At 45.2% G+C, this 25,906-nt stretch overlaps 1 protein-coding gene across 3 annotated transcripts in view; it reads right to left on the bottom strand.

The window, feature by feature from the left end:
* RAPGEF5 (Rap guanine nucleotide exchange factor 5) overlaps window positions 1-25,906 on the bottom strand; it is a 1,543,629-nt gene that overhangs the window by 582,183 nt on the left and 935,540 nt on the right. For all 3 annotated transcript variants that reach the window (XM_069648248.1, XM_069648249.1, XM_069648250.1), the window contains one exon: window positions 11,948-12,024. In XM_069648248.1, coding sequence (XP_069504349.1) covers window positions 11,948-12,024 — 77 coding nt within the window. The remainder of the gene's footprint in view (window positions 1-11,947; window positions 12,025-25,906) is intronic.

Here is a 25,906-nt window from a genome sequence, read left to right as displayed (position 1 = left end):
CTGCACGATTTTCGCTTTATGAACCTGGGACCCCAATTTAGCAATATTGGTTCCCTACAGACTCACCTCCCCTTGCGGGACAAGAGACACACATTGTTGCAAAGAAGGTCTATTTATTGATAAGATATAAATAAATTAATCAATTTGAATATCAAGAACGTATGCATCTATGCAATTCCAATGATGATAGTGGCTACGACGAAGAAAGATCAACACACTTGCCTCATCACTTTTCTGTGCTACCTTTATATGAATGTGGACTTTTGAAGCACCTTTGATTTACCCTGAGCTGACACCATGTTAAAATGAATGAGAAGCTTCGATTAATTTATGTATTTATTTATTTAAATGTTCATACGGCGCCACATGCCCGTAGGCCACGGGCGCACAAAACCAAATTAAATCAGAGCATCCCTGCCTATCTAAATCTTTCTAGTTCTTATTCAATGAAAATAAACATGTACCCCTCCCATTCAATGGCCATCATTGTAAACAGCAATCTAGAAAACTCAATTGCAAGACAAGTTACTTAATATTCCTGTATGTAAATCATTCTAAAAGGAAAATATATGTTTGCTAGATTTCCTTCAGTGGTGTTTCAGTTGCATTAAGGTTTAAAGTGTACATTTCTCATTTTCAATGGGCAACTTAAAGGTGGTGAAATGGGCAGAGAATAATCACCCTTTCCCCTTTTTCTTGAATGACTTATCGCTGGTAACAGGACTTCGCTTTGTGATGTAACCATGACACTACAATATTGTTCAATTTATGAACACAGTGAGATATCCTTTTGGCTCCCAGAATACCTTTTCTGTGTCTGCGCATGACACAGAAAAGGAGTCAGGGGATTTACCTTTATGCACAACATTGGACCAAATCTATCAAATCTTCAATTTCAGAAGCACATACCCTTCTGAAATATGTATTAATTTCTTAGGATGTATAGTCCATGTATCTACCACACAGCCTAAGTCCGTTCACTAATAAAAAGGGCTGCAATTGTATCTATTGCCCTTTAGAGTATTGTACCCCTCATGATTATTTCCCCTAATATTATGCTTACATATGGATTTAATGTGGCTGTCACAGACAGGTGGGCACCCTCTTATGGACTGATTCAATTATCTCCCTCTAGGAATAGGTGGGCAACAGTCATCAAGATGGGGTAAGCATCCTTCCAGACTCTCTTTCTGGATTGGGGCCTGTCGGTTGTCTTTTCCACTGAAGATGGTGTGGGTCTTTAAGTCCAGGTAGTCCTCACTTACAGTGCTCTGCTGATTATACAAAATGGGTCAAAAGGACAGCAATCAATGCCATTCTCCTTTCTGTTGCTATCAATTCTCCCATCTCTGCTGTTTTCAGTCAGCCAGTCATTATGTGAGCAATTAGTGAGTGAACCAACAAACTATGAATTTGGCCTTATATAGATCAGAAACCACACCTTTTAGAGGGGTGTATCATTTCTCTAATCTAAGGCCCAATTCTGGTTGTCCTACCCTATCAAATGCTGTGCTTTTCATCTCAGATTGGACATTTCTGCTTTTAACAAAAGATTGCTTGATTCTTCCATGTAAATGAAAACATTCCTTTTTGTGCCATGTCATATAATGTTGTGCCATGTTATATAATGTTGGACATGTACTCTTGTTACAGATGGGCTGCTAACATTGCACATCTCCTCCAAAGTGTAATTTTTCAGACAATGTGAACAGGATGCAGCTCATGTTTGTTTTTAAATTGCCACTTTTCTTTCTTTGCATAATGTTCTTTGGTATAGATTTCCCTAACAAATATATATTTGTATTACACTACATATGTACCTCCTGCCAGCCAGTCCAGCAAATTCACATTGTATTTCACAAAATATAAGACAGGCACAAGTGCTTCATGACTTCACTGGCAGAAACCATTTTTTCCAGCGTTGCCCCAATTCCCCACAGCTAAACATTTACTTAAATGCTGGTGTTTAAAAGAAATTGTATTAACTGTTTTGGTCACAATTACTTTCCTACCTGACAATGTTACTCTACAGGTGACATGCTTTTCAGAGAATCAACTTCAGTGTAGGCTTTTACTGTGCCATACTTGCTTTGCGGGTAGGAACCTTGCATCAGAGTAGGGATAGAGTATAGAGGAGGCAATGTGAGAAGGGATGGGTAAGTGGTGTGGGAGGGAGGGATGGTGGCATAGAGGGGTGCACCTGGGGAAGAAGCACATAGGATGTGGTGGGGAATGAAAGAACAAAGGAGTGGCATTGAGCTAAGGTGAAGAATGCGGGTGATGGGAGCAAGATGGGGAAGGTGAAGGGTGGACACCTTTTTTAGTGAGTGGCAGATGGAGGGGCAGCGAGAAAACTTTAAACCGTTTCAAATGACTGTGCAGCTTGAAAGGGACAAGATCGACAGAAGCATGCCAAAGGTGACGCAGTGAAGACCTTCAAAGTCAATGAATGTGCAAGGTAGACATGACATCCCTCTTTAGGCTTTCTCCTGCAGTATCATCATCTGAAGTACATTTTTAGGAGTAGTCTTCTGCTGAAAGTCTGACTCAGGGGTTACATGTTATAACATTCCTCCCCAAATATGTTATTTAAACTATGTACCATGGTATTTTCTTGTTGTTCGGGTGTTCCGTAATCCGAGAACTTGATTTTCCCCTAGTGGATCTCTGCTGCTATCATTCCAATGCACAACTACTCCTGCTTTGAATGCCTGGTCTGCAGGCTCTCTATCTCTCCTGGCCTCTCTCTCACTGCGTCCACCATCTACAGGCCACCTGGCCCGGTCACCATCTTCCTCTCTGAGTGGGCTGACTTCTCCTCATCCCTCCTTGCCTCTTTCTCTCAATTACTCCTCCTCGGAGATCTGAACATTCACCTGGATGATACCAGCCCTTCTTCGGGGCTCTTTTGTAACCTCTGTGACTCTGTCTCTCTCTCTCTGTCTGTCTCTCTGTCTGTCTCTCTCTCTCTCTCGATTCTTCCCTCTGGCCCGACTCACTATGCAGGGCACACTCTGGATGTTCAGGAATACTCAGACATCCCCTCCTCTATCCTCTCACCACTCCTCTCTCCTGGAGTGATCACATTCTCCTTTCCTCCCACCTCTCTCACTCTACCCCTCAGGCCAAGCCGACTCCAGCGCTGCTACCTTCTCAGTCATCCAACCCATAAAGCATGTGTCAGTTGAGGCTTTCACCACCACTTTCCTCCTCCTGCACCTTTGGCTGACTCACAGACTGACACAGCCCTCTCTAACTTTTAATTCTCCATCTCTAACACTCTTGATGTCCTTGCTCCTGTCATGAGGATCCGCTTGAAGCCCAAATCCAAGTGCAACTCTTGGTACGATTCCGACCCCGCTGCCGTTAAATGCAAATGTACGGTGGCGCAGAGGTAGTGGAGGACATCGGGCACCCCCCCTGACAACTGGCCTGCTGCCTGCTCTTAGGGCAGTACAGACTCTCTGTCCTCTCTAAGAAGAACCACTACATCCAAGCCTCCGTCTCTGCGGCATCTAACAACTTGGCCGCACTTTTCAAAATCTGCAAGGAGATGGCCAATCCTGCTGCAGTTTCTACCTCTCCTGTACCCTCGCAGGCCCTCTGCACAGCCTTGGCTTCTCATTTCACCACTAAAACTCAGGACATCCGGTCCACTCTCCCTTCCTCTACCTCTATGTCCTCCTCTTCTACCACTCCTGGCCTGTCTGAGGTCATCTCTCCTCCTCCTTTCTCCTCCTTTCCCATGTTCACCCCTGATGATGTTTCTAGACAAGTTCGATCTATGGAAGTCTCATCAAAGCAGGTTCTCCCCTGCTCATCCAGAACCATCAAGGACCACATTGACACCCTTGCTCCAGCCTTGACCAATTTCTGCAATCACTCCTTTGCCACTGGAACTTTCCCCTCCACCTTAAGCACTCCCTTGTGCACCCCCTTCCAAAGAAGCCCTCAGCTGACCCTTCATCTCTGGCTAACTATAACCCTATCTCCATCACTCCTTTCCTGGGCAGCCTCTTAGAAAAGCTAGCCATCTCCCAGTTTAATCCGAATACTGAATCTGTTGGTTGCCTCCATGACCAACAGTCTGGCTTCAAAGCTGCCAGAAGCACAGAAACTGCTCTCCTGAACACCTGTGAAGACCTGCTCTCCAATCTTGAATCTAATCTCCCTTCTGTCTTCATTTTCCTCGATCTAGCCTCTGTTTTTGACACAGATAACCATGAGATCCTGCTCAAATGCCTCTGTGATAACCTGTGTATCACTGATCAGGCTCTGGCCTGGTTGACCTCCTTTCTCACGGACCGACCCTCTCAGGTCCATTTGGGTTCTTTCCTCTCTTCTATCTCTCTCTCTGCTTGTGGTGTTCCCCAGGGGTCTAACCTCTCTCCATGGCTGTTCAACGAATAAGTGACACCTCTTGCTCACTGCATCGCTACTTTCTGCTCCAACTTTCAGTGATCTGCGGATGACACCCAGTGCTCTTTCAGGCTCTCCTCAGCCACCTCTGCTCCTTCTCTCATTCCAGACTGTCTGGCGACAATTTAGGAATGGTGTGCCACCAACAATCTCTGCCTTAATGCCAGTAAGACTGAGATCCTCCTCATTGGGACACATGCTCCCTCCTTTCCTCTCTCTCTCTGGCCACACACTCTGGGCCCTCTTCCTTCTTCTTCCTGTGAGACTAGGAACCTTGGTGTCATCTCCGACTTCACCCTCTCCTCCTCTCCTCACATTTCTGATGTCTCTAAGAGTCAAACTACCAGCTGCACCCCCTCAGAGGTATTCTTCCTTTTTGCACTTTCCCCCAGTAGCCCAATGTCTGCAGAGCTCTGGTTATCTCTAGGCTGAACTACTGCAACAGCTTCTTTCTAAATCTGCCTGCCTCTACTCTTCAACCTTTACAACTTATCCAGAACAGGACTGGGAGACTTGTCCTTGGCCAAAAGCCCAGGGATCGTATCTCTCCAGCACTGAAATATCTTCACTGGCTCCCGTGGCTGCAAGGATCAAGTTCAAAACCCTCTGCATCATTCATAAGGCTTTCTGGGGCGTGGGATTGCTCTACCTCCAACTTTCTCTTCCAAAACAGCTTCCTTCTCGAGCTCTCTGCTCATCCACCTCCAGCTCTCTGAGGGTCAGACACTTCTCCAAGCAGAGAGTTTTCAGCAGATCTCTCTCCTCGGCTGGCGCCTCCCTCTGGAACAGCTTCCCTGCCTCTCTCAAACTTGAGCAGAACCACCTCTGGTTCTGGAAGCAACTCAAGACCTTCATTTTCACTTCTGCCTTCTCTTTTCCTCTCCCTTGCTGATGTTCCTAACTGCTCCATGCACTAGTCACCTGGATACTCTCTGAACTCGGGCCGAGGCTCCTGCATGTCCACTTGCCCTTTCACTGCCTCCGGGCTCCCCCAGCACTTAAGGGTCTGTTCCTGCAACCCTGCAGCCCCTCCCCTCTGCACTTATGAGCCACCTGCTGGCTGCACTTATTGATTTTCCTGCACTTCTTCCTTCCCTCCAACAGGCACTTCTCCCTTTCCCTCTTCCCCGCACTTGCCCGATCTGAATAACCCTTGGGCCTGATGACGACCCAAGCGGAATGGGTTTACCAGCGCCGGTAAAGGTGCCGGTAAACCCATTCCACCCTATTACGAGGTTCCCTTGTGGGACCCGCTCTGGATGTCTGGTCAGACCAGACATCCTTTGCGGGTCCCGCAAGGGAACCAGGGAGCTAACAACGGGCCCGTTATTAACAGGCACATTGTTAGCTCCCTCCCCATTCCCATTGAGCCCTATGGGGGCTCGAATGGGGATGGGGATGTGTTCCCTGAATGGGGAAATACCGGGTCCTGCAAGGTTGGAATGGCCCAGTACTTCCCCATTCAGGGACCAAGGACCCGAACCCGAGTTTGGAGGCAGACATGCCCTTATTAAGGGCATGTCTGCCTCCAAACTCGTAATGCGGCCCTAGGACTAGAAAGATCATTGTTTTTTCCTCCCTTTGTTTCCCCCTCCTTGTCTTGTCGTGCCTCAAATCACTTGTGTACAGGCGCGTTATAAATGTCATATCAAATTAATTGGGTACACTCATGGAAATCGCTGCAAGTTCACAGTGTCTGGGGAATTCAACATTGTTTAGGGCGCCCCCGAAATGAGCTCCAGTGGATGGCATTTTCCCATCTATTCTCATGAGTCTTAAATGATCCTGTTTGTAGTTCAGGAAAGTCACTAAGGTTTAGTCCTCAATATGTGGGATCTTTGGGATATTTGGGTGACTTATACCAGTCCCCTTCTAGGCAACCATGCTGCAATGTGAGGTCCCAGCGGAGGCCTGCGATACCTTCTGCAGGGTCACCATTCAGGAATGTTGGAGCGAGGGGTCCCCATCCCCAAATGTTACAACCCTGCTGGCATCCATATCCAAGCATTGACATCAACATAGGCCTCTTATTAGTCAATTTATTGAATGCAGTTATACTTGGCGTTCAGGCACCCGAGTCATGCATATTGCTTTTCCTGTTCCCCAGCTCAAAAATATGAAAGGGCGGATATGGTCTGTTGTCTTATTTTTCTGCTGGATTGGGCTGCCAAACCTTTTTGGAAATATTCCTTTGGCATGGATTGCAGATTGAGCATACTGACATCAGCCTTATTAATGCTGGGCATTGAATGTTGTTTCCAGAAGGAGCTAAATACACCAGAATATGATAAACATATTTCTTTCACTTTTCGATCTCTCCTTCATGTTTGATGAGGTAATCATAGAAAAATGATGGGCTTTTTTTCTGTTCGGGCAGCTGGACCACCAGTAATAGAGTTCCTGAAAGTGATGCACTTAAATACCGCAACAGCAGTTAGATTCAGCATAGTGGTGACACCACTAAGCGATTTTCTCGAATTTGGTATGCCATAATGGGCTCTGTTTATCCTCGTTTTAGGAGTTTGAAATATGGGTGGCTGACCCATAGGGGTCAATAGGGCAGAACCTCCTTTAATTTTCGGGTTCCTGTAGGTAACCCAGCAAAAACATAATATACTTGCTTTATGGAGTGACTGATTTTAACTCGCTGCATAATATTGCAAATGTAGTGTTTGCATTTACGAAGAATGTAAAAGCATTTCCATTCTTGGCAAAAGCAAAAACTTTTGGTGTCCCTTATGCCCTGCACATCACTTTACACTGGCAAAGGTCGGTGAATGAAACACCCATGCCATTACTCATGAAGTGTTCTGTGAAAGAATAAGGGTGACCATCACTAAGGTCACGGCTTTCTGAATTCTTCAGTGGTGCTGGAAAATCCACTGCATGCGAGCTACTGAAGGCCACCTCACCCCTCCCTCTGCCTGCATGTGTCAAGCAAGGGGTGGGGTTAGAATGCTGACCCCCTATCCAAGAACAGAAAGGAGGGGAAAGTCCGTCTCCTGACCCCTGACCCTCTTCCTCTAACATGGTGACACTGTGCAGAAGCCCAGTCTGAAGAGAAGATTACTGCTGTGGCCCAGGTAAGCGTTTAAAATAAAGAAAGGAAATGTGTGTGTGTGTGATTTATGTGTGTATGAGCATTTATGCAGCAAATAAAAACATGCTTTCTTACCGTGGCATGGCATTTTATACGGGTGTTAAGGGCAAAGCTAACACAATGGGCATTCTTACATGGGTGTCATGTGAGCAGTCGGCAAAAACGTGGTTTATTATTTTGGCATATATATATATATATATAAAGAAGGAAAAGGTATTACAACATTCAAAACATAATATCCAGGTGACTACCTATAATTCATTCCCAATGCTTAGTCTTGAAAAAATGTACCCAGTTGCATTGACATAAAATTACAATACCAATTTTATTTCAATTAATTTTTCAATTAAGTATAAATCTAAAACCATTCAGTTATAACATATGCAATCTTCTAAGAACACTCACACAGACACATAAATTCAATACAACAATCACAAAACATACACCACATGTCCTAAAAACATTATGTCAACCACACTGGACAAATCATGAATTTTAAATGATCCAGTTTGTGTCTCAACAATCATCGCCCAACATGTTTCTGTCCCTAACATCAATTTGGTTGGGCATTCATCAGGGGATGTCCACTGAGGATCTTTTGTAGAGCTTTTAATTCTCATGTTGTGGATGTGGTTGGTACCTTAGAGAAGAGTTTGGCACTGCTCATTTATGCATAGTAATGCCTGTACTCTGGAAAGGTAATTTCTTAATTCTACTTCATGGGCTCAATCGTTGGAACATGGCCTCCTTAGCAAACCACTCTCATGTGCAACACAAAGTGCTCTGCATCTCTTGGCTTGGCCACTGGGTAACTGGGCAGTTGTATCTCAAATTCTCCCCGAAACAAATGAAAGGATCCTGGGTTTGTCCCTCCAAAACATAGCTCCGTTTGTGTGCATGTAGCAAATCTATGGACCCCAACATTGCACCATGTGAACGTTCCCCTCCGTGAACGTTTGGGTCCATAGATTTGCTACATGCACACGGATTGAGCTACAATCTTTTGCTGATGCCCACCTTCTCATTATGGAAATCAACACCTTCCTGGGCTCATTTGTCTGAGGATTTGAGTGGGGACCTTAGCACAAGATTCTGCTGACCTTTACACTTCTGGAATATGGGAAGCTGATGAACCTGCTGGAACTGCTGGTTGTTCACGCCATGTCCATGAAAGTGGCGGGTCCATGTCTCTCCTTGTGCCCATTGATGCTCCGTTGGGGACCTTGCAGGGGGATCACTATCCCCGTATTTTCTGAATCCCAAACCTTTACTCCTATATCTGTCCCTCTCAGCTGCTCAGTGCTGGTAACCCACACCACCCCAGTGGTTTCAGATGTCGCAGCCCCCCATTTATTTCAACAATCCAGTAACCCCCATACCCGCTGCATTGTGACATCTGAGACTTCTGAGACTTTTGAGACTGCTGTGACAGGGGATAATACAACAAAAACTATGCACCCACAAGGCCCACACCCATGATTTCTCCATCTGAAGAATCCTGCTGCCCAGTAAAACTGATGAGTCGGGTTCCACTGGTGTTGGGATCCCTTAAATAAAATAATTACAGGGTGAAAGATTGCCTGGGGTTTTAAACAGAGGAGTTGTAGAACTGGGACCTTTGGAAGTATTGGTGGGGGCATCAGTGGGGGCCACTGTTGAAATCCTGCAAGACGAAATATATTATGGACTCCCCTCTCACTGCAAGGAATCAGCCAATGTCTCATCAACCTATTTAGAAGGGAGCAGGCCTGCACCCAGTGTCTGCCAGTGCAGTACCATTCTGGCTGAGATTTCTCTACTCAGAAAACAGATCTCCCATCTTATTCAACTAGCTGGTGGCGGACCATGCAAGGAGGGATACCCAACTTTTTCTGGGTCTGAAGGAGGTGGTTACAAGAATGAGATGGCTAATGGTCCACCTGCACCTGAGCTTAGCTCTGGCCGTCTTGGCATTTCTGGCACTTCTCAGAACTACAAGGCGCAAGACAGAGGGAATGCACATGGGCAGGAGAATGGGCCCAAGAAAATCACCCACCTTATAATTTGCTTGGAGGGTGAGGAGGCCCTATCCAATCTATCTAATTCAGAATTAAACAACCACGTCAGCAATTAACCTGACCACTGTTCCTTTAAGCCAACATTGCTGTGCCTGCCGGGGCCCAATATAGTTAGAGTGCCCAGGACAGTCATCACCTCTGGAAGGGTAATAACCCGGATGACCCACCCACTGAATGGCACAAATGACAATAGAAATGGGATGATGTCACCACAGGCAGGGGGGTCATTCTACCTTCACAGGGTCCCCAAGCTTGCCTCAAACATTCACAAACCTAGAGACGCCCTCTTAAATAAGTGCCTTTATTGGATCAGGGTGGTGAGGGGTTGTTCATTTGTTAGGCAGGAGAAAATTATCAGCTGCACTAGGCTCCGTTGACAGGGAACGACCACATGTGACTCCACTAGAATTGAGCTTGCGCATTCGTTGAGGGCAAATTGAATCTTAATAAGACATTTGGCCCTCCATTTAATTCTTAAATAGTATTGAGTTCTCGACTTAGTGAAAGAAATTTTGACCAACGGTTTAAAAGTTACCATTTGGTTCCTCTGTGCTCTGATATAGCCACAGGAGCGCACCAGACTACTAAGCAACATCCAAGCGCCTCCAATTTGCAGTTGCTTTAATCTGTCCGTTTGTTTACGGGAAATGTGATGCTTTATATACGTGTATTTTTGGATGCTGTGTTCGTATACTTTGATGGCTCCAAGCCGAATAAAGTTATGGTCATTATGGATAAAGCAAACATGAGTATGCCCGAATACTGTCATATATCGGTGCAGCCGGTATGGACATGTATGTCATAGTCAGCAGAAAATAAATGTTTACATTGGCATAATATTAACATATAGAGGGCAAAGTCATCATGAACATTTTTGGGAAAATGTTCCTATCCAAGGCTTCTGACCTAGCATCTAATGGATTGATTTACCCAGCACAACCAGTTGTAAACTGTGTGGCTATTCTCCCAGCTTTTCACAGAAAGTTTGTTCTAAAATGCACTATTTTAACAAATTATTTAAAATGATTTCTTGGGGGAGAATCCGCCAGAAGCCACCCTTGGTTGGGACAGGCTCCCTTGATATGCTTAGTCACTCCCATATATTCATGGCAAATGTTGAAGTCCTCCCAATTAACAAAACGCATCAGCCATCACTGGTTTAAATATGGTGGGGATTTCAAGAATGCACCCGATGCAATAATGAGATAGGAGCCTGCTTTCGTGTACATGCCTGGCGCAGGGCAGTAATCAAAAATGTCCAATGAGATTCAACTTCTAGTAAATTCATTAACACATGTCAGCTTGCAATCTAGTTATCAATATCAGGAAATCAAAAACTCGGTTTTTGGGGCAAAAAGAAGATGCTTCCCGTATCATTCAGCGCCAACGCTAATTACAGCAATAATAGGAGACGGCTGGGCTAGACTTCCAAAGCCCCGCCGCCCTCTCCTCATTGCTTTCTATTCATTTTACTCTGCATTGAACATTTAGAAAAAAAAAACTTTGTGGGGGGCAGGGCTCACCCCTGCACAGACGCAGGCACCAAAATCCCTACGCAAATAATGCACCAGGATGGATTGTGTTGAATGCGGCTGGATTAAGAGATGCGCGTGGTACATTTAGATTAACCTTCAAAACGTAAACGGAAATGCAAATCTAAATCAGTGCATCTCTCAGGGGGCGGCACACTCCACCCCTTTTAGAGGATTCACCAGTGTTTCTACCACTGTTTGAGGGGTTAGAAATGCAGGCAATACAACACAACAGCCTCTGGTACGGCTGCTGTTCTGGTGAGAATAAACCTTTCATTCGTTGTACACCCAGCCTCCATCACAAGCCTGTTTCAAACAATCACAGGGGAATGCTTTTGCTTGTCCACGTTTCAAAGCACATCAAGTTTGTGAAACCTCTGTGGGAACATGTCCTCTTTCACCCAGTAGCACACGTGTGGTGGAGAAATGTCATGTGGATGGGTACTTCTATCTATGATGTACACATTCAGGCAGCCTTTGGGAATAGGCCCTTGGCTCAGCAATGTTTTTGTGAATCAGACAGATAGACTAGTTAATTCAGTCATTGTGTCTCACAATCTTTAAATCACATGATGACTACTTCTGTTTTGGCAAGGGTTTTTGCTTTTTCTTGCAGGTACTATGTATAACTGACTTTTTAAATTAAAGCAACATTTTATAAGAGCTTCCAAATTATCTCTTTTTTGATTAAGTAAAACATGTGTATCCTACAGATCGGTTTGTAACTTTATGGAAAGTCCTACTTACTCAGCATTGAGAACATCAGTGCAATTTTAAAGACAATGCTCACGTCCCCAATATTGGTAAGGCCAGCAGGGGCGTGCACACATTACACTCACCTCTCTAGCTTCTGTATGCTTACGGTCACTGGGCAATATTGTTCCCGTGTGATGATTCTCTTCATCTTGGATAAGGGCTGAAATACACAAAAGAGAGATAATGCAACTACGTCATGTCTGCGCATGTGCGTATGTCCTTCATTGAAAAGGAGGACAAGGATAATCATGAACATGAAAGTGAGACATTACAATATGTTAGCACATGGAAATCGTTATTCACCTCCTTTCACCCAATCAGAATGTTTACAGTGCAGGCACTACCTATTGGTATTAACGGCACACTGAACATGCTGTTTTCAGAAGCGCACAGTGGAATGACAATGCAATTTCTAGGCAAGTTTTTTTGCAACTAGACAATTCCTCCTGGGAGGCCCTTATGTTGCTGTTTTGCATACAAAAGTGAAAGATAAATCATTGAAAAATGCTTTCGCTTTTCTGTAGAGTAACTGTTTACTTTTACATGACACCAAATGCGTGCTCATGTTAAACCGGTTCCGCTTCAAACCAGTTGCAATTAAAATGCTTAGCTTATGAAGACAACCATGTTATATAAATACTACAAATAAAACCAAATTCAATTTACCAACTCAGTTTGTCTAATTACTTTACACACTCTTAACGCACCATTTTTAACTTCACTACTGAAACTCCAAAACATGTATTGCCACAGCCACCATGTGTTGATAGCCCTATAGACCTCCGGAGGGGTCATTATCTCTTGGGATTACGACCCTTCCGTCTCAGGCCATAACCTGGTGGCAGGTCATTCTGTGAGAGCAACCCCACACTCAGTCTATAAGGCTATATTATACAAACACAAACGATTCTTTACCGAGCCATGACCCATGTAAAACACCAAACATTAATAAACTAACAAATATCACTTCGTAAGGGGTACTTGAGCCTTCGAAGTGTTTACTCAGAGATGGTTGGTATTTATACAGGAGTGTACATGCAGGAGCGCCAAGGCACTGCATTACTACAACACAAAAAAGTGTGCATGTCTAAAGGGTTGTCATGTGTCATATACCTGCAACTGGTAACCACTCTTGCAGTGGTGGAGAATGCGTGCGCGAGAGGAGACATATACACATTTAAGCAGTGAAATAAATAGGTTGCTCTCTGGAGCTCAGCCCACCATGCAATATGTCAGTGTCTGAGGACATCATGGCCTCAAAGCTCACATGCTGTGGCACGTTAGTAGGAAATGAGGCTGGCTGAGAGCAATACCATTGATCCACATTGACTCCTTCGGGAAGTATAGAAGCATACTGAGATCTCCAGCAAAGAGATCAAGGAGGATAAAGGCACACACCTGCACCAGATCCCTGCCCATCAGTAATCCATAAGAAGGGCATCAATCCCTGCCCAGGCATGGATGTCTGACTGGCAGCCACTTGAAAAGCATTGTTGTTTGGTGAAAGAGAGTGCAGAAATGATACTATGATTAAAGTACTAATGAAGTACATGGTAGGTTCCTGTGTCCACTAACTGCTTCTTCATTATCATAGTGAAAAGGGCCTGTTTCAATTTATAGGACACTTAACCTCATTTGCTGGAGGTAATGATAAGACCAACCAATAGTGGAGCAAACATTGGGAGGCCTGGTTTGACCATTGCTGAATTTTACTTGTCAGGGAGACGAGAGGATATTTCAATATTTTAGCCTTTTTATTATCTTTTATTATCTGAGACTTGTGAAAACTCAGAGGAAGTTGCCTTGCTTTCCTGAAACGTTAGGGGTCTGATTTGGGGAGTAGTGGGAGGGGTTGCAATCTGACTAAGGTTGTATATTTCTTAACGTGTTATTGTGTTTAATAATGTTATAATACATGTCAGACTGCAATGTCTGTATAAAAGCATGGACATGATGTTCTTATTACAGGCTAGTTGTGGCAACACAAATGACCTTTAATAAGAAAATTACATAAAAACTGCTCATTCAATCCGTTATTACCCTTCCGTTGGGATGTCACTATGCCTGCTTCCTGAGCCAAACAAAAGTCAAAAATCCAGCTGTTACTCAGCAGTCAATTAAAGCCCTTACAAGCTTTTCAAATTCCTTGTCTGCTAAATAGTTTTCTGTGCCATTTTACAGCAATTAATTGCCAAGGAACGGTTTAAGGTGGAATGTTTAATTTGTGCACTACGGGAATGTAACACGATAGCAAGAAGCAGCATGTTGTTACTTATTTTAGTGTGAAATTAAAATGTTTTTTCAATGCATTTCATTAAAATGTTAAAACGAATTTTCTGCAAAACATTCAGAGATGCACATATGCTTTTTAAAATTCAAACAGATTATATGGACCAGCAAATGGAATATCTCTTACATTAGAATGAACAAGAGGCAATGTTGTGTGTGGCCCTATATTATAAGTAATGAACTACTCTCTATCGTATGTAAAAAGGATATTGCAAGTCACCGCACAGTTACATTAGAAGCAGCCTTCTTGCTCGTTCCTCAATTTGGTCGTGGCACTCCTCAGTGACTTGCAATATCCTTATAACATACAGTAGAAGGTGCTTTATCTATCTACCTCTCTATATAAATATAAAAGGAAAATGTCTGGATATATGTGCGTGTCTGTTCGAAATGTTCAGCATACTTCCCAACATGCTACAAACCTGAAATCTGGCATGTGGGCAGGTTCCATGGTGTAGATAATGTAAAGAGTATAAAACATAAATATACCTTTGTCTAATACATTTCTGTAGGGGGAAACTTGTGGATATGTGTGCGTGTGTGCGTTCGAAATGTCTGCACACTTCCCAACATGTCACAAACCTGATATTTGGCATGTGGCTAGGTTCCATGGTGTAGACAATGTATAAAGTTTAAAATATAAATGTTTCTAATTTTGTTTTTTATAAGCAGTTTTTTAAGTGGTCTGCAATGCTTGGATATGTATGTGTCTGTTTGAAATTTTCAGCATACTTACCAACATGCTACAAACCTGAAATTTGGCATGTGGGTAGGTTCAATGGTGTAGATAATGTAAAAAGTATAACATATAAATATACCTTTGTCTATATTTTTTTATTAGTAGGAATTACTGTGCAAAGCATGGGTACAACTGCTAATCTCATATATAAGGGAAAAACAAATATTACAAGATGCTAACTGAACTGAGAAGGTTTTTGTAAGCATTTGTATACTTTACCAAACTCATCAGGAAACACAAGCATATAACTATATTTCAAATAATAATTAAAAAAGTAAACAATAGGAAAAAAACATTGGCAAAGCCATTAATTTTGACCATATGAATGAGAAACATTTTCTTTTTTTTTTTAAATTTTTAATTTGATTTAGTTGAAATGAAACAACTTTTCAAAGACAACTTTATACAAACCACTTAATTAATTCACAGTTTAAACAATTATTACATTTTTTTTTTAAAGAAAAAAGAGAAAGATATGAGGAATACAAGAAACAAAAACATTCCATGAAACTAGAATTATTTGACTTGGTTATTCTTTCTTTAACAATTAATATGTAATGGCCCATTTTAGAAAAGTGCATATTATCCCCATCAATCAGAGTTGGTGTCATATAACCACCAACAATCAGGTGTTGTAGGTTTGCTCTCTCCTATGACCCATTTTAAGCACTATAAAATGACCTACCAACAGGAATTACAGGAACAATGCCTCTTAGGAGGTGTATGAAGAGACAGTATGCCTCACCAGTAGGCAATTCTTATTATGGCCATCAGTAGGATGTGTATAGCAAAGTCCCCCACATCCGGGGGTGTTCAAGCCCGGCAATGGCCCACTAGCCCAAGCATAGGCAGGGCTGGTGGCCATTAATGGTCATGTACGCACCCTCAACAATAGAGTGATAGATATTTGCACCCCAGGGTTAGCCCTGGGTGCAAATAGTTGTTTTGGGTTGTGGGTTGTTAATTGGCGATGGGCTTAAAGCGTTTTGCACAAGCCCAATCTCTGGGGAAAAAATCAAAATGCCTGCCACCATAGGAAAGGGGACTTAGGGCCTCATTCCAAGTTGGGCAGTCTGGTAAAAAAGTGCTGGTATTCATGGATAGTTTACCAGACCGCCCAACTACAGGTTTGCTAGTGGGGCACCTGGGTTACCTCCAGCTAAAAGCTGGAGGTAAGTCAGGAGCCCTACCGGCAGAAAAACACTCATTATCGGCACCGGCATTGCCAGGATTGACCGCAAATCCCCTCATGGAGTTCTATGGGGCGCCACAAATGGGGATTTACACCGTCATTCCGGCACCCAGAATCTGCCCGACAGAGTGGCCGAAATAATATGGCCAAAATGGTACTAACATTTGCCGGTATCCTGGTGGCTTAGTCCCTTTTCAATTTTCATTGCAGTGGCTGCTGGAGGGAGGAGCCCTCAGACCAGAGCACAAAGCTCTGTTCCAGCCGGTAAGTGGAGAGGGATGCAGGGGTCTGGGGGAAGGGTGTGGCATGTCTTTCGGTGTGGAAGGAGGGTGGGGATGTGGAGAGGCAACAGGGGAAGCCTCCTGCTGACTCCTTTGAGAAACCCGAAGGTGTCGCACCTGCTAGTCCCCAGAGATCTGCCATCCAGGGGGCCAGGACACAATCATCGCTATTGGATCCAATTCCTGGGGGTGGAGCAGTGGGGGAGGATCACCTGGATGAGGGTCTTCGGGGAGTGGAAGTGGGAAACTGACAGGTGAGACGCAGTACCCCTTCCTCATAATACCTTTTACCCATCCTACCCCGTAGGATACTTAGAAACTCTTTCCCCCATTTTCTGACACAAACTCTTTCTTACACCGTGAAAGACAACGGCCTAACACCAGAGGCATTTACCTGACTTGTCCCATCACAAGTGTCAGCGTCAAGCCAAGTCAGGCAGTCAACAATAACCACACACACACACACCTGACGGCCATTTCCCTTCCCCACAGTGATAAAAGGCAGAGCACAAGGGCACATTTTGAGCAAGGACAAACGCACAAGGAGGTAGCTATTCCAGGACGGCAGTTCAAATGGATAAGAAAGGCAGTGATAACCGGTAAGGACCACAAGGAGGGAAGTGCCTTTGCCCTTTTTGACCCAAGCCTGTGAAGCCTCTGTGAAAGGAATCAAAAGACCGGGAACTACTGCCGACGTGTGGTGTAACAGATGTCTACGATGCACATGACCCTTCCACACTGATAACCGAGGCGGGGAGGCACGCTTGCTACTGTTGTAGCATCCTTGACTCCAGAGCCACGAAACGCTGAGATCAGCACAGCCGGAGAGTCAGAGGGAGAACCGATCGCAAAACCAGACGGTGTTGAACAAAGGTTGCAAATGGCATCTTATTATAATGATAATGATGTGTTATTTATATAGTGCCTTTATCCAAAGCGCTTTACAGAGCACATATTTACATACAATGGGCCTCATTATGACCCTGCCGGGCCGGAACCAACGGTGGAGGTAAATCCGCCACCACTGTTGTTTCCGGACCGGCTGATTCCAAGTCCTGCAGGCGGGAGGTGTCACTCCCGCCAGGTCTGACCTGGCGGAAGTAACACCACCCGCCTGCAGGCGGACATGGAAAAACCGGCTCTGTCATAGACGGAACCGGTGTTTCCATGGTCCCCATCCCCTTGGAGTCCCCCATCCCCTTGGAGTCCTATGGGACTCCATGGGAATGGGTATTTACAGAATTCCGCCTCCAGAATTACCGGGTCACTGAGGTTGTAATGCCCCAGTGATTCTGGCAATCATGGAGGTGGAATGGTATTGCCGGTTCGGGGGCAGCCTGCTTGTTTTTTCCGTCATGGCTACTGCCAGACTCGTAATGAGGCCCAATATTACCCAACCAAAATTGGTACTCATTTATCGACCTCGTAGGATGAAACGCTGAGTTGGCCTTGCCGGGATTTGAACCTGCGACCTGCAGATCACACTCAGATTGCAGCAGCGAGCGCCCAACCCACTGAGCTATCTTACCGGCTGAACAAAGCACTTGTGTGCTAAATGAACCTTTAAAGCACAGGGAAAGACCAGCTGCAGAGTGGTCCGGTTCCACATGGGCGTCCATTCGAAAGACTCTGGCTGGTCCACCTTTGCATTTGAACATTATTGTAAGAAAAGGCCATAGGAAAAACCGCAATAAAGTTAAGGTGGTCATACAGGGGTTTAGCCAAAACCCCTTTTACAATTGAAAGTCCTTAACCCATTATCAAAGATTTGTCATTGTGAAACAGGTGTGTGCGCCCTGCTGAGGGAAAACGCCTTATGAACGATAAATGTGGAAGCCTGACTGGAGGCTAGAGAGAAAACCTGACTCGGGGCTATAAAAAGCTAAGGGAAGTGAATCCGGTAAGGTATTGAGAAAAGTGAACTTTGTGAAACCGGCAAAAGTTAACCCGACAGAGGAAAGAAAACTTTGCAAGAGGATCAGAGCCCGGTTGAGGGGGATGCACGGGTGAAGGGAAATCACCCGACGGGAAGATAACTGGAAAGGAACCTTTTGTTTGTTGTTTATTGTGCATCAAGCCCTCTGATGCAAGAGACCTGGTGTAAAAGAGACTTGGTCACAGAAGGCCCTGATAATTTGGAAATTAACTGTAAGCTCGTGAAGAGCCCAGGAGTGTGCTGTGCTCGAGAGTCCTGCCTTGTCCCGTGCTAAAAACGTGGGGAAGGGAAACACAAGTTATACCCTCCTGAATTATCACTTTGTGAACACTTTTTTCTTTTCTGATGAACATTATCTTACACTATTTTGTAACTTAGCTGTAAGGATTGGCAATAGTTTTTTTTGTTTAGTATAGGCCCTTTTTATTTGACAATACGCCACCAGGACTGCCTTATTATTATTTGATGGTCGTAGCTTGCTCCCATCTTAGATTTAGGTTTAAATTAGATGTTTCTCTCGCCCATTTATACAGTTTAATAAACACCCTTGAACTGTAATCACGTGTGTCTGTCTTTACTGTTGCCACCATGAGTTCCTTACACTCCCCACATTCAAGATGGCACCACCAGTGTATGGGCCTTGAGTGGCTGGAAAAAGCAGGTACTACACAGTGTGTTCTCGCCTGCTTTTTCAGCTACCTGATTGGCTGTCTGCCCTTCTCCAGCTGCAAATGATTATTACACATCCTTCCATCAGGCAGTGTGGGTATGAGACCTTTGTACTTACTGAACCCAAAGAGCCAAGAGGCAAAGTGCATGGCAAAAGCTGCACAATAACAAGACCCAGGAACATGCAATAACATAATACAGCACACCGCATTACACCAACCACTACCAGGCATTGCAGTTATGCCCTCCGTTAGAAAATATACATTTAAACAACCCCTTGGACTCAATAGGTGACCCAATCTATGAAGCATATGACTGAGTATAGAAGTGCCCTTTCATCAACTAATATTACCTACCCCAGGCAGTACATGATTTACTGCAAGAGGTTGTATTGCATTGCCCCCCCCACTCCACTAGCCAGTACAGCCAATGATATTATACGTGGTAATCACTTATATGTTATGCTATATTACGTTAAATAGTGTTTTAAAATGCCCAAACACCACCGGAGGGCCTTCCTGCGACTGTTGATCACATCTAACTATACCAAACACCCCACGTAATGTGTGCTGTGGTTCATTGTGCGGACAGGAAAGTCTTAAGTTCCTTTTAACATAGAAAGTGTTCCTTAACACATTTAAGTTTTCGTGAAAGGGTGTCCATGGCTTGACTGCATATAGTGGAAAAACGCAGTCCCCCCTTTGTTTCAGCCTGGTTTTTGGAGTGACGTAGAGTTTAAGGAGCGATGCAGGATATATTTTAAAAATACGTAATGAATTAAATGAGGGCTAGCTGCATGCCAGACTCTGTTTTCATGCACAGAGATTTAATCTTAACGCACTGCTCCAGCTGGAGGATGTGCAGTGATCTCAAAGTAGGAATGACAGGGTCAAATATCCATATTTTAATTTACGGATGAACGGTCGCATTCTTTTTTCACCATCATGTTTGGGGTCCTGGGTATGCACTATGAGAGTGGTCCAGGATATCCAGAACTAAATCCATTGTGACCAGGGCACACTGGGAAAGTTTTGAAACAGACATATGTTCCTCAAGCAGCCTAAGGTAAAGCAGACCTTACTTAGTGCAATACTGACCTGTGGTTCTATAGTTAACTCCCAGGTTTTGGTTGGTTGAGGACACGGACAATTGACGGATGCTTACTTGCTTCCCTATAACCTTCATTTGCATTTTAGTGAGGTTCATGTTGAGGTCGTTTGCCTGCATGATTTGATATGATATGATATGAAATGATATGATGGTATGATATGGCATTTATAACGCACCTATACTCAAGTGTTTCACTAGGCCAGGTGTCAATCAGATCGCGCAAATGCATGGGAAGGGGGAAAGGGAAAAGTGTGAGGGCGAAGGGAGAGGGGAAAGTTCAGTACATGGAATGGTAGAATAAATAAGATAGTAAAACGGCCAGATGCTGGCAAGTGCAAGGTAAGTGCAGACATAATAGCTGGTAGGGGGACTGTAAGGGATACAGAAAGCAGTCCCCAGGTGTAGGGGTTGCCAGGGAGGCAGTTCAGGTGTGCAACTGGCGGGGACTGGACCCGAGATCAGAAGGGTGGTCAGGTAACCAGTGCAGTATCAGCCAGGAATTCAGCAGTGGAGAGGGGGAGAGAAGACAGAAGCAACGAGGAAGGTTTTGAGGTGCTTCCGGAACCAGAGATGGCTCTCCTCAAGTTTCAGGGAGACAGGAAGGCTGTTCCAGAGGGAGGCCCCTGCCGAAGATAGAGGTCTACCACCAACTCGTTGCTTGGAGAAGCGACTGAACCTGAAGGAGTTGGAGGCGGATGAGCAAAGAGCTTGAGAAGGAAGATACGTAGGAAGAGAGAGTTGAAGGTATTGCGGCTCAAGGCCCCAGAAGGCCTTGTGGACAATGCAGAGGGTTTTGAACTTAATCCTTACAGCCATTGGGAGCCAGTGCAGAGATTTCAGTCCTGGAGAGATACGATCCCTGGGCTTGAGGCCAAAGACAAGTTTCATAGTCCTGTTCTGGATGGATAAGTTGCAGAGGGCGGAGAGTAGAGGCAGGCAGATTTAGATAGAGGCTGTTACAATAGTCCAGCCTAGAGAGAACCAGGGCTCTGGAAACAGTGAGCTTCTGGGGGAAGGAGAGGAAAGGAAGAATACCTCGAAGATGACCCTTAGGTGTTTAGCCTTGCAGGTGGGAGCAGGAAGAGGGCCAAGAGAGGCCGGCCAGAGAGCTGCAGGGAAGGAGGCAGTGGGTGTGCTGATGAGTAGAATCTCAGTCTTACTGGCATTAAGGCAGAGGTCATTGGCAGCACACCACTCCTGGATAGCAGACAGACAGTCAGAGATGAGAGAGGCTCGAGGAGGGCGCCGAGGGTAGCCTGAAAATAAGCTATGTATCATCCACATAGCTCTGAAAATTGGGGCAGGCAGAGAGCGGTGATATGGTGGGCAAGGAGTGCCAGGTATTGGTTGAACAGCCAGGGAGAGAGGTTAGATCCCTGGGGGACACCATAGGTAGAGAAAAAGATATCGGAGAGGAAGGACCCAAGTTGGACCTGGGAGGGTCGGTCAGTGAGGAAAGAAGTCAGCCACGCCAGAGCCTGACCAGTGATACCCAGGTTATCATGGAGACAGTTGAGCAGGGTGGCATGGTTGACAGTGTCAAAGGCAGAAGAGAGATCAAGCAAGATGAGGACGCAGAGGGTGTTCGAGTCAAGGTTGGAGAGCAGGTCTTCACTGATGTTCAGAAGAGCAGTTTCCATGCTTCTGGCAGATCTGAAGCCAGACTGATGGTCATGAAACAACAGATTCGATGTGGAGATTAAGCTGGGAGATGGCAGTTTCTCCAGGAGCTTTCCCAGGAAGGGAGTGATGGAGATTGGGCGATAGTTAGCCGGGCAGGAGGGGTCGGCAAAGGGTTTCTTAAGAAGAGGGTGCACAAGGGAGTGCTTCAGTGGGATGGGAAGACTCCGGTGGTGAAGGAGGGGTTGTAGAAGTCAGCCAGGGCAGGAGCCAGGGAGTCGATGTGGTCCTTGATAGTTTTGGAGGAAAAGGGGTGAACCTGTTTCGATGAGACTTTCATAGATCGGACTTGTCTAGAAACCTTGTCTGCAGAGAAAAGGGGAAAGGCAGAGAAGGAGGGAGGGGGGTGGCTGCAGAAGGGCCAGAGGGAGAGCAGGTAATAGAGGGAGGGAGGCAATAGGAAGAGAGTGAGGACAGGATGTCCTGAGTTTTTTAAATGAAGTGAGAGGTCAGTGCCGTGCAGAGGGCCTGGGAAGGGACAGGAGAGGTAGAGACTGTGGCAGGATTGACCAGTTCCTTGCAAATTTTAAAGAGTTCAGGCGAGTGGTAGAGACCGCAGAGATGCGGGCTTGGACATGAGCTCTCTTCTTGGTGAGGATGGAGCGCTGGTATTGCTTTTGGAGCAGGCGGCAGGCCAGTTTGTCAGAGGATGAACATGAAGCACACCACTTCCTCTCGGCCACCCTGCACTTGCGTTTTAGGGTGACGAGGTCTGAGTCATACCAGGAGTTGCACTTGGCTTTGGGCTTCAGGCAGATTCTCATGACAGGGTCAAGGATATCAAGAGTATCAGACATAGAGGAGTGGAGCGTGGAGAGGGCTGTGTCAGGGTGAGAATCAGCCAAAGGGGGAGGAGAGGGTGAGAAGGTGGTGGCGAAAGCCTCAACTAACACGCGCTTCATGGGTCTGATGACCGAGAAGGTGGGTGGCAGTGATGGAGGTGGCTTGGTCTGAGGGCTAGGGAGGGTGAGGTGGGAGGATAGGAGAAAGTGATAACTCCAGGAAAGAGGAGTGGAGAGGGTGACAGAGAGGGGAAGGTCTGAGGAGATCAGAACATCGAGAGTGTGCCCTGCAGAATGAGTCGGGCCAGAGGGGAGAATGGTGAGAGAGAGAGTTGCAGAGTTTGCCAAAGAGTCCATAGGGGGGACAGGAGGCATCCAGGTGGATGTTGAAGTCTCCCAGAAGGAGGAGTTGAGTGGTTGAGGCCAGGAGTGAGGAGGAGAGGTCCGCCCACTCAGAGAGGAAGGAAGAAATCTGACCAGGTGGCCGATAGATAGTAGCCACAGTAAGGGAATGGCTAGGGGAGAGAGAGAGCCTGCAGAGGAGGCATTCAAAAGAGGAGTAGGTCTGCGTAGGAGTGACAGAGGCAGGAATCCACTCAGGGAAGATAAGGGCAACACCCCCACCAGAGTGGTTGGGCCTGGGCACGGAGAGGATCTTGTAGCTGTCAGGTAGGAGCATGTCCAAGCTGGTGACAGAGCTGGCCGTGAACCATGCCTCAGAGTGAGACAGAAGACATCGAGGTCAAGTTATTCAAGAAGGCGTTAGACATCAAGGAATGTTTGACAGCAGAGTGAGCGTTAAGAGTGGCAATGTGGAGAAGGCCTCCATCCTAGAAGGACTTCTGGGGAGGGGTAGAGTGTTGTAATGTGTATCTAGGGTGAGGTGATGACATCACTGTACATGGAATGTGGTGATGTCAAAGTGAGTGGAGTGTTGGGATGGTTTGCTCTGAAGCTGGGTTCTATGTTTTACAGTTGAGAGATATGCTGGCTTGAGGGGACATGCCAATGTTGTTCCTGGCAGTTGAACTACAATAAACATATTTGTAACTTACCTGCTGGTCCGGGTGTTACTCCAGATTCCTAGTTACTACATACAGATCAGAGGTACACCCTACAGAGGTGTAGAAGGAGCCCGAGAGGGGGCCGAGAGGGAGGGGGAAGGCAAAGTAGCCACGGAAAGGGGATGGGGGACAGCAGGAGAAGAAAGGAAATTGATGAGGCGCTGGAAGCATCTTTCAAAGAGGTGCAGGTTGGCCTGAGGGCCTTGGACCAAGACGGTCACATTAGAGTAAACATTAATGATGACCTTAGAGCAATGGAAGGAGGCCAGGCGGGTGACCCAACGGGTGCCACCATTAATGGGAGAAGAGGAGAAAGGAGAGAGCACATAGACCATATGAAGGGTCCATAAATCAGGTGAAGGCGCGACAAAGAGGATGTCAGTGAGAGTTTCCCTGGAGGAGGCACTAGTGTGTCAGCGATAGGGAGGCCTGGGTTGGAGACCAGGATGTCCTTTTTAAACTTCTTCCTACCAGATTTTGTGAGGACAGCAGGATAGTCAATAGAGAAGCAGTTAGAGAAGATAGGAGAGACAGAGAGCACCATAGAGTAGGTGGGAGAGGAGGGGGTGGAAGGAGAGGGGGAGACACTGGCTAGAGTAGGCAGACAAGATAGCGAGCACTAATCAAGTTGCGCAATAGGACAGATTCTCAGGGTTAAAGAGCTCACAAATGCTCAACTTTATAACCTGTGAGAAGCCACCTAAGTTTGAGAATTCTAAAAGGGGAGAAAAAGGCCTTGTTTTCACAGTGCAAAATTATTTTTAAATACTGATACAGTGCGTAGTACAACAACATGTGGAGAAGCCACCTAAGTTTGAGAATCCTGAAAGGGGAGAAAAAGGCCTAGTTTTCACAGTGCAATTTTTTTTTTTAAATACTGATACAGTGCGTATTACAACAACATGTGGATAAGCCACCTAAGTTTGAGAAGTCTCTGAATAGCAAGCAGACCTTTAGTGAAGGGAGATGGCTCTTTAGATTGACTTGTCTCCTGGTTAAAGCATAATTGCATATTATCGGTGTAGTTATAAGCCCTGCCTCTGAAAGAAATAGTCAACTTGAGTAAAATCCTAATGAATATATTCAAACAAAAACCAACAATGGCATGCAGACACAATCATAACTGATGTGTTGATGTACAGTTATAAGTGTGCACAGGAGACAATTATAACTGTACATCAACACACCATTTATGATTGTATCTGTGTGTGGCTCTACCACATTGTACATTGTGATTGCACAAATGCCAAGCAACTAAATATTGTGCCTCAAATGGGATTTAATTTGGAACACATCTGACACGTTTGTGACTATTTGCCTATCCTTAGACCAGGAAACCAGAAAACAGTTGGCTAGCACTAGTTCCCAGCCAAAACTGTCCCATTCACAACAATCCAAAGAGTGCAATAAGAATTCCAGGTCAAAGACAATCCTACGTTTTGCCTTGTTCCAAAATTGACCCATACCATGGACTCAGCTCTTCTGATCAAAAACACCAAAACTTGATGGATTGCCTCCCATTGGTTACCATAGAAGAGAAGCTGGTTGCCAAGCTTACAGGGATTCATGTATTCTTTGTTTCCATTATTTGAAAATCTCTCTTGGTTGTCTGGTTTCATTCACTAAGCATACAGGTATCAGAGGGTTCACACAAAAAACCTTGGTTTGTTGAGCATGCTTATCGTATAATTCCATATACTTTTTGTAGGGATTTTATTCATGGTTCTTTCCATGAGAACCTTTTTGTAACAAAGGCAGTGATCAAAGTGAGTGGGAATGGTCGGGAGTGGTGTTCTACTACTTTAATTTTTTTCTGTTTACCATTCCTCTACTTTTTATGACCATATTTACCATTCTATATAGAGGATTTGCCCATTTATGTCTCATTGCAGGTATAAAGTTGTAATAGGAGACTTAGTTACTAGTAACTCAGACTACTGGAATGCCACTGCGGAACACCTTGTTACATGTTGCACTGTGCTTCTGATTACACTCTCCCCTGCCGAGACCACAGTTGCACTGCTTTCTTCGGTACACTTCTACCACTGAACATAGTTGTTAAGTGCTGTGTTCCTATCTGAGTGTTCTCTGGCATACGTGAAAGCCTGTGTTCCTAAACTAGTCGGAGGGACCTAAGCTAATTCCATCTGGTATTGGTTTCCAGTTGGGAATAGGTAGTTACCTTGGATAATCCAACTGTGCCTCTTGCGTTTTTTCGTTTGCAGAAGGCTACCTCACTTTACACACAGCTGTTTCTTTGAGATTTCCAGTTTTCCCTCCCTGGAGTTGAGTACCTTCAG

This window comes from Ambystoma mexicanum, chromosome 2q, assembly GCF_040938575.1.
Source record: "Ambystoma mexicanum isolate Mex_15411 chromosome 2q, UKY_AmexF1_1, whole genome shotgun sequence".
In the NCBI taxonomy this organism is placed as follows: domain Eukaryota; kingdom Metazoa; phylum Chordata; class Amphibia; order Caudata; family Ambystomatidae; genus Ambystoma; species Ambystoma mexicanum.
The sequence above is the reverse complement of the archived record's forward strand: the minus strand, read 5'-3'. Positions and strand labels throughout refer to the sequence as shown.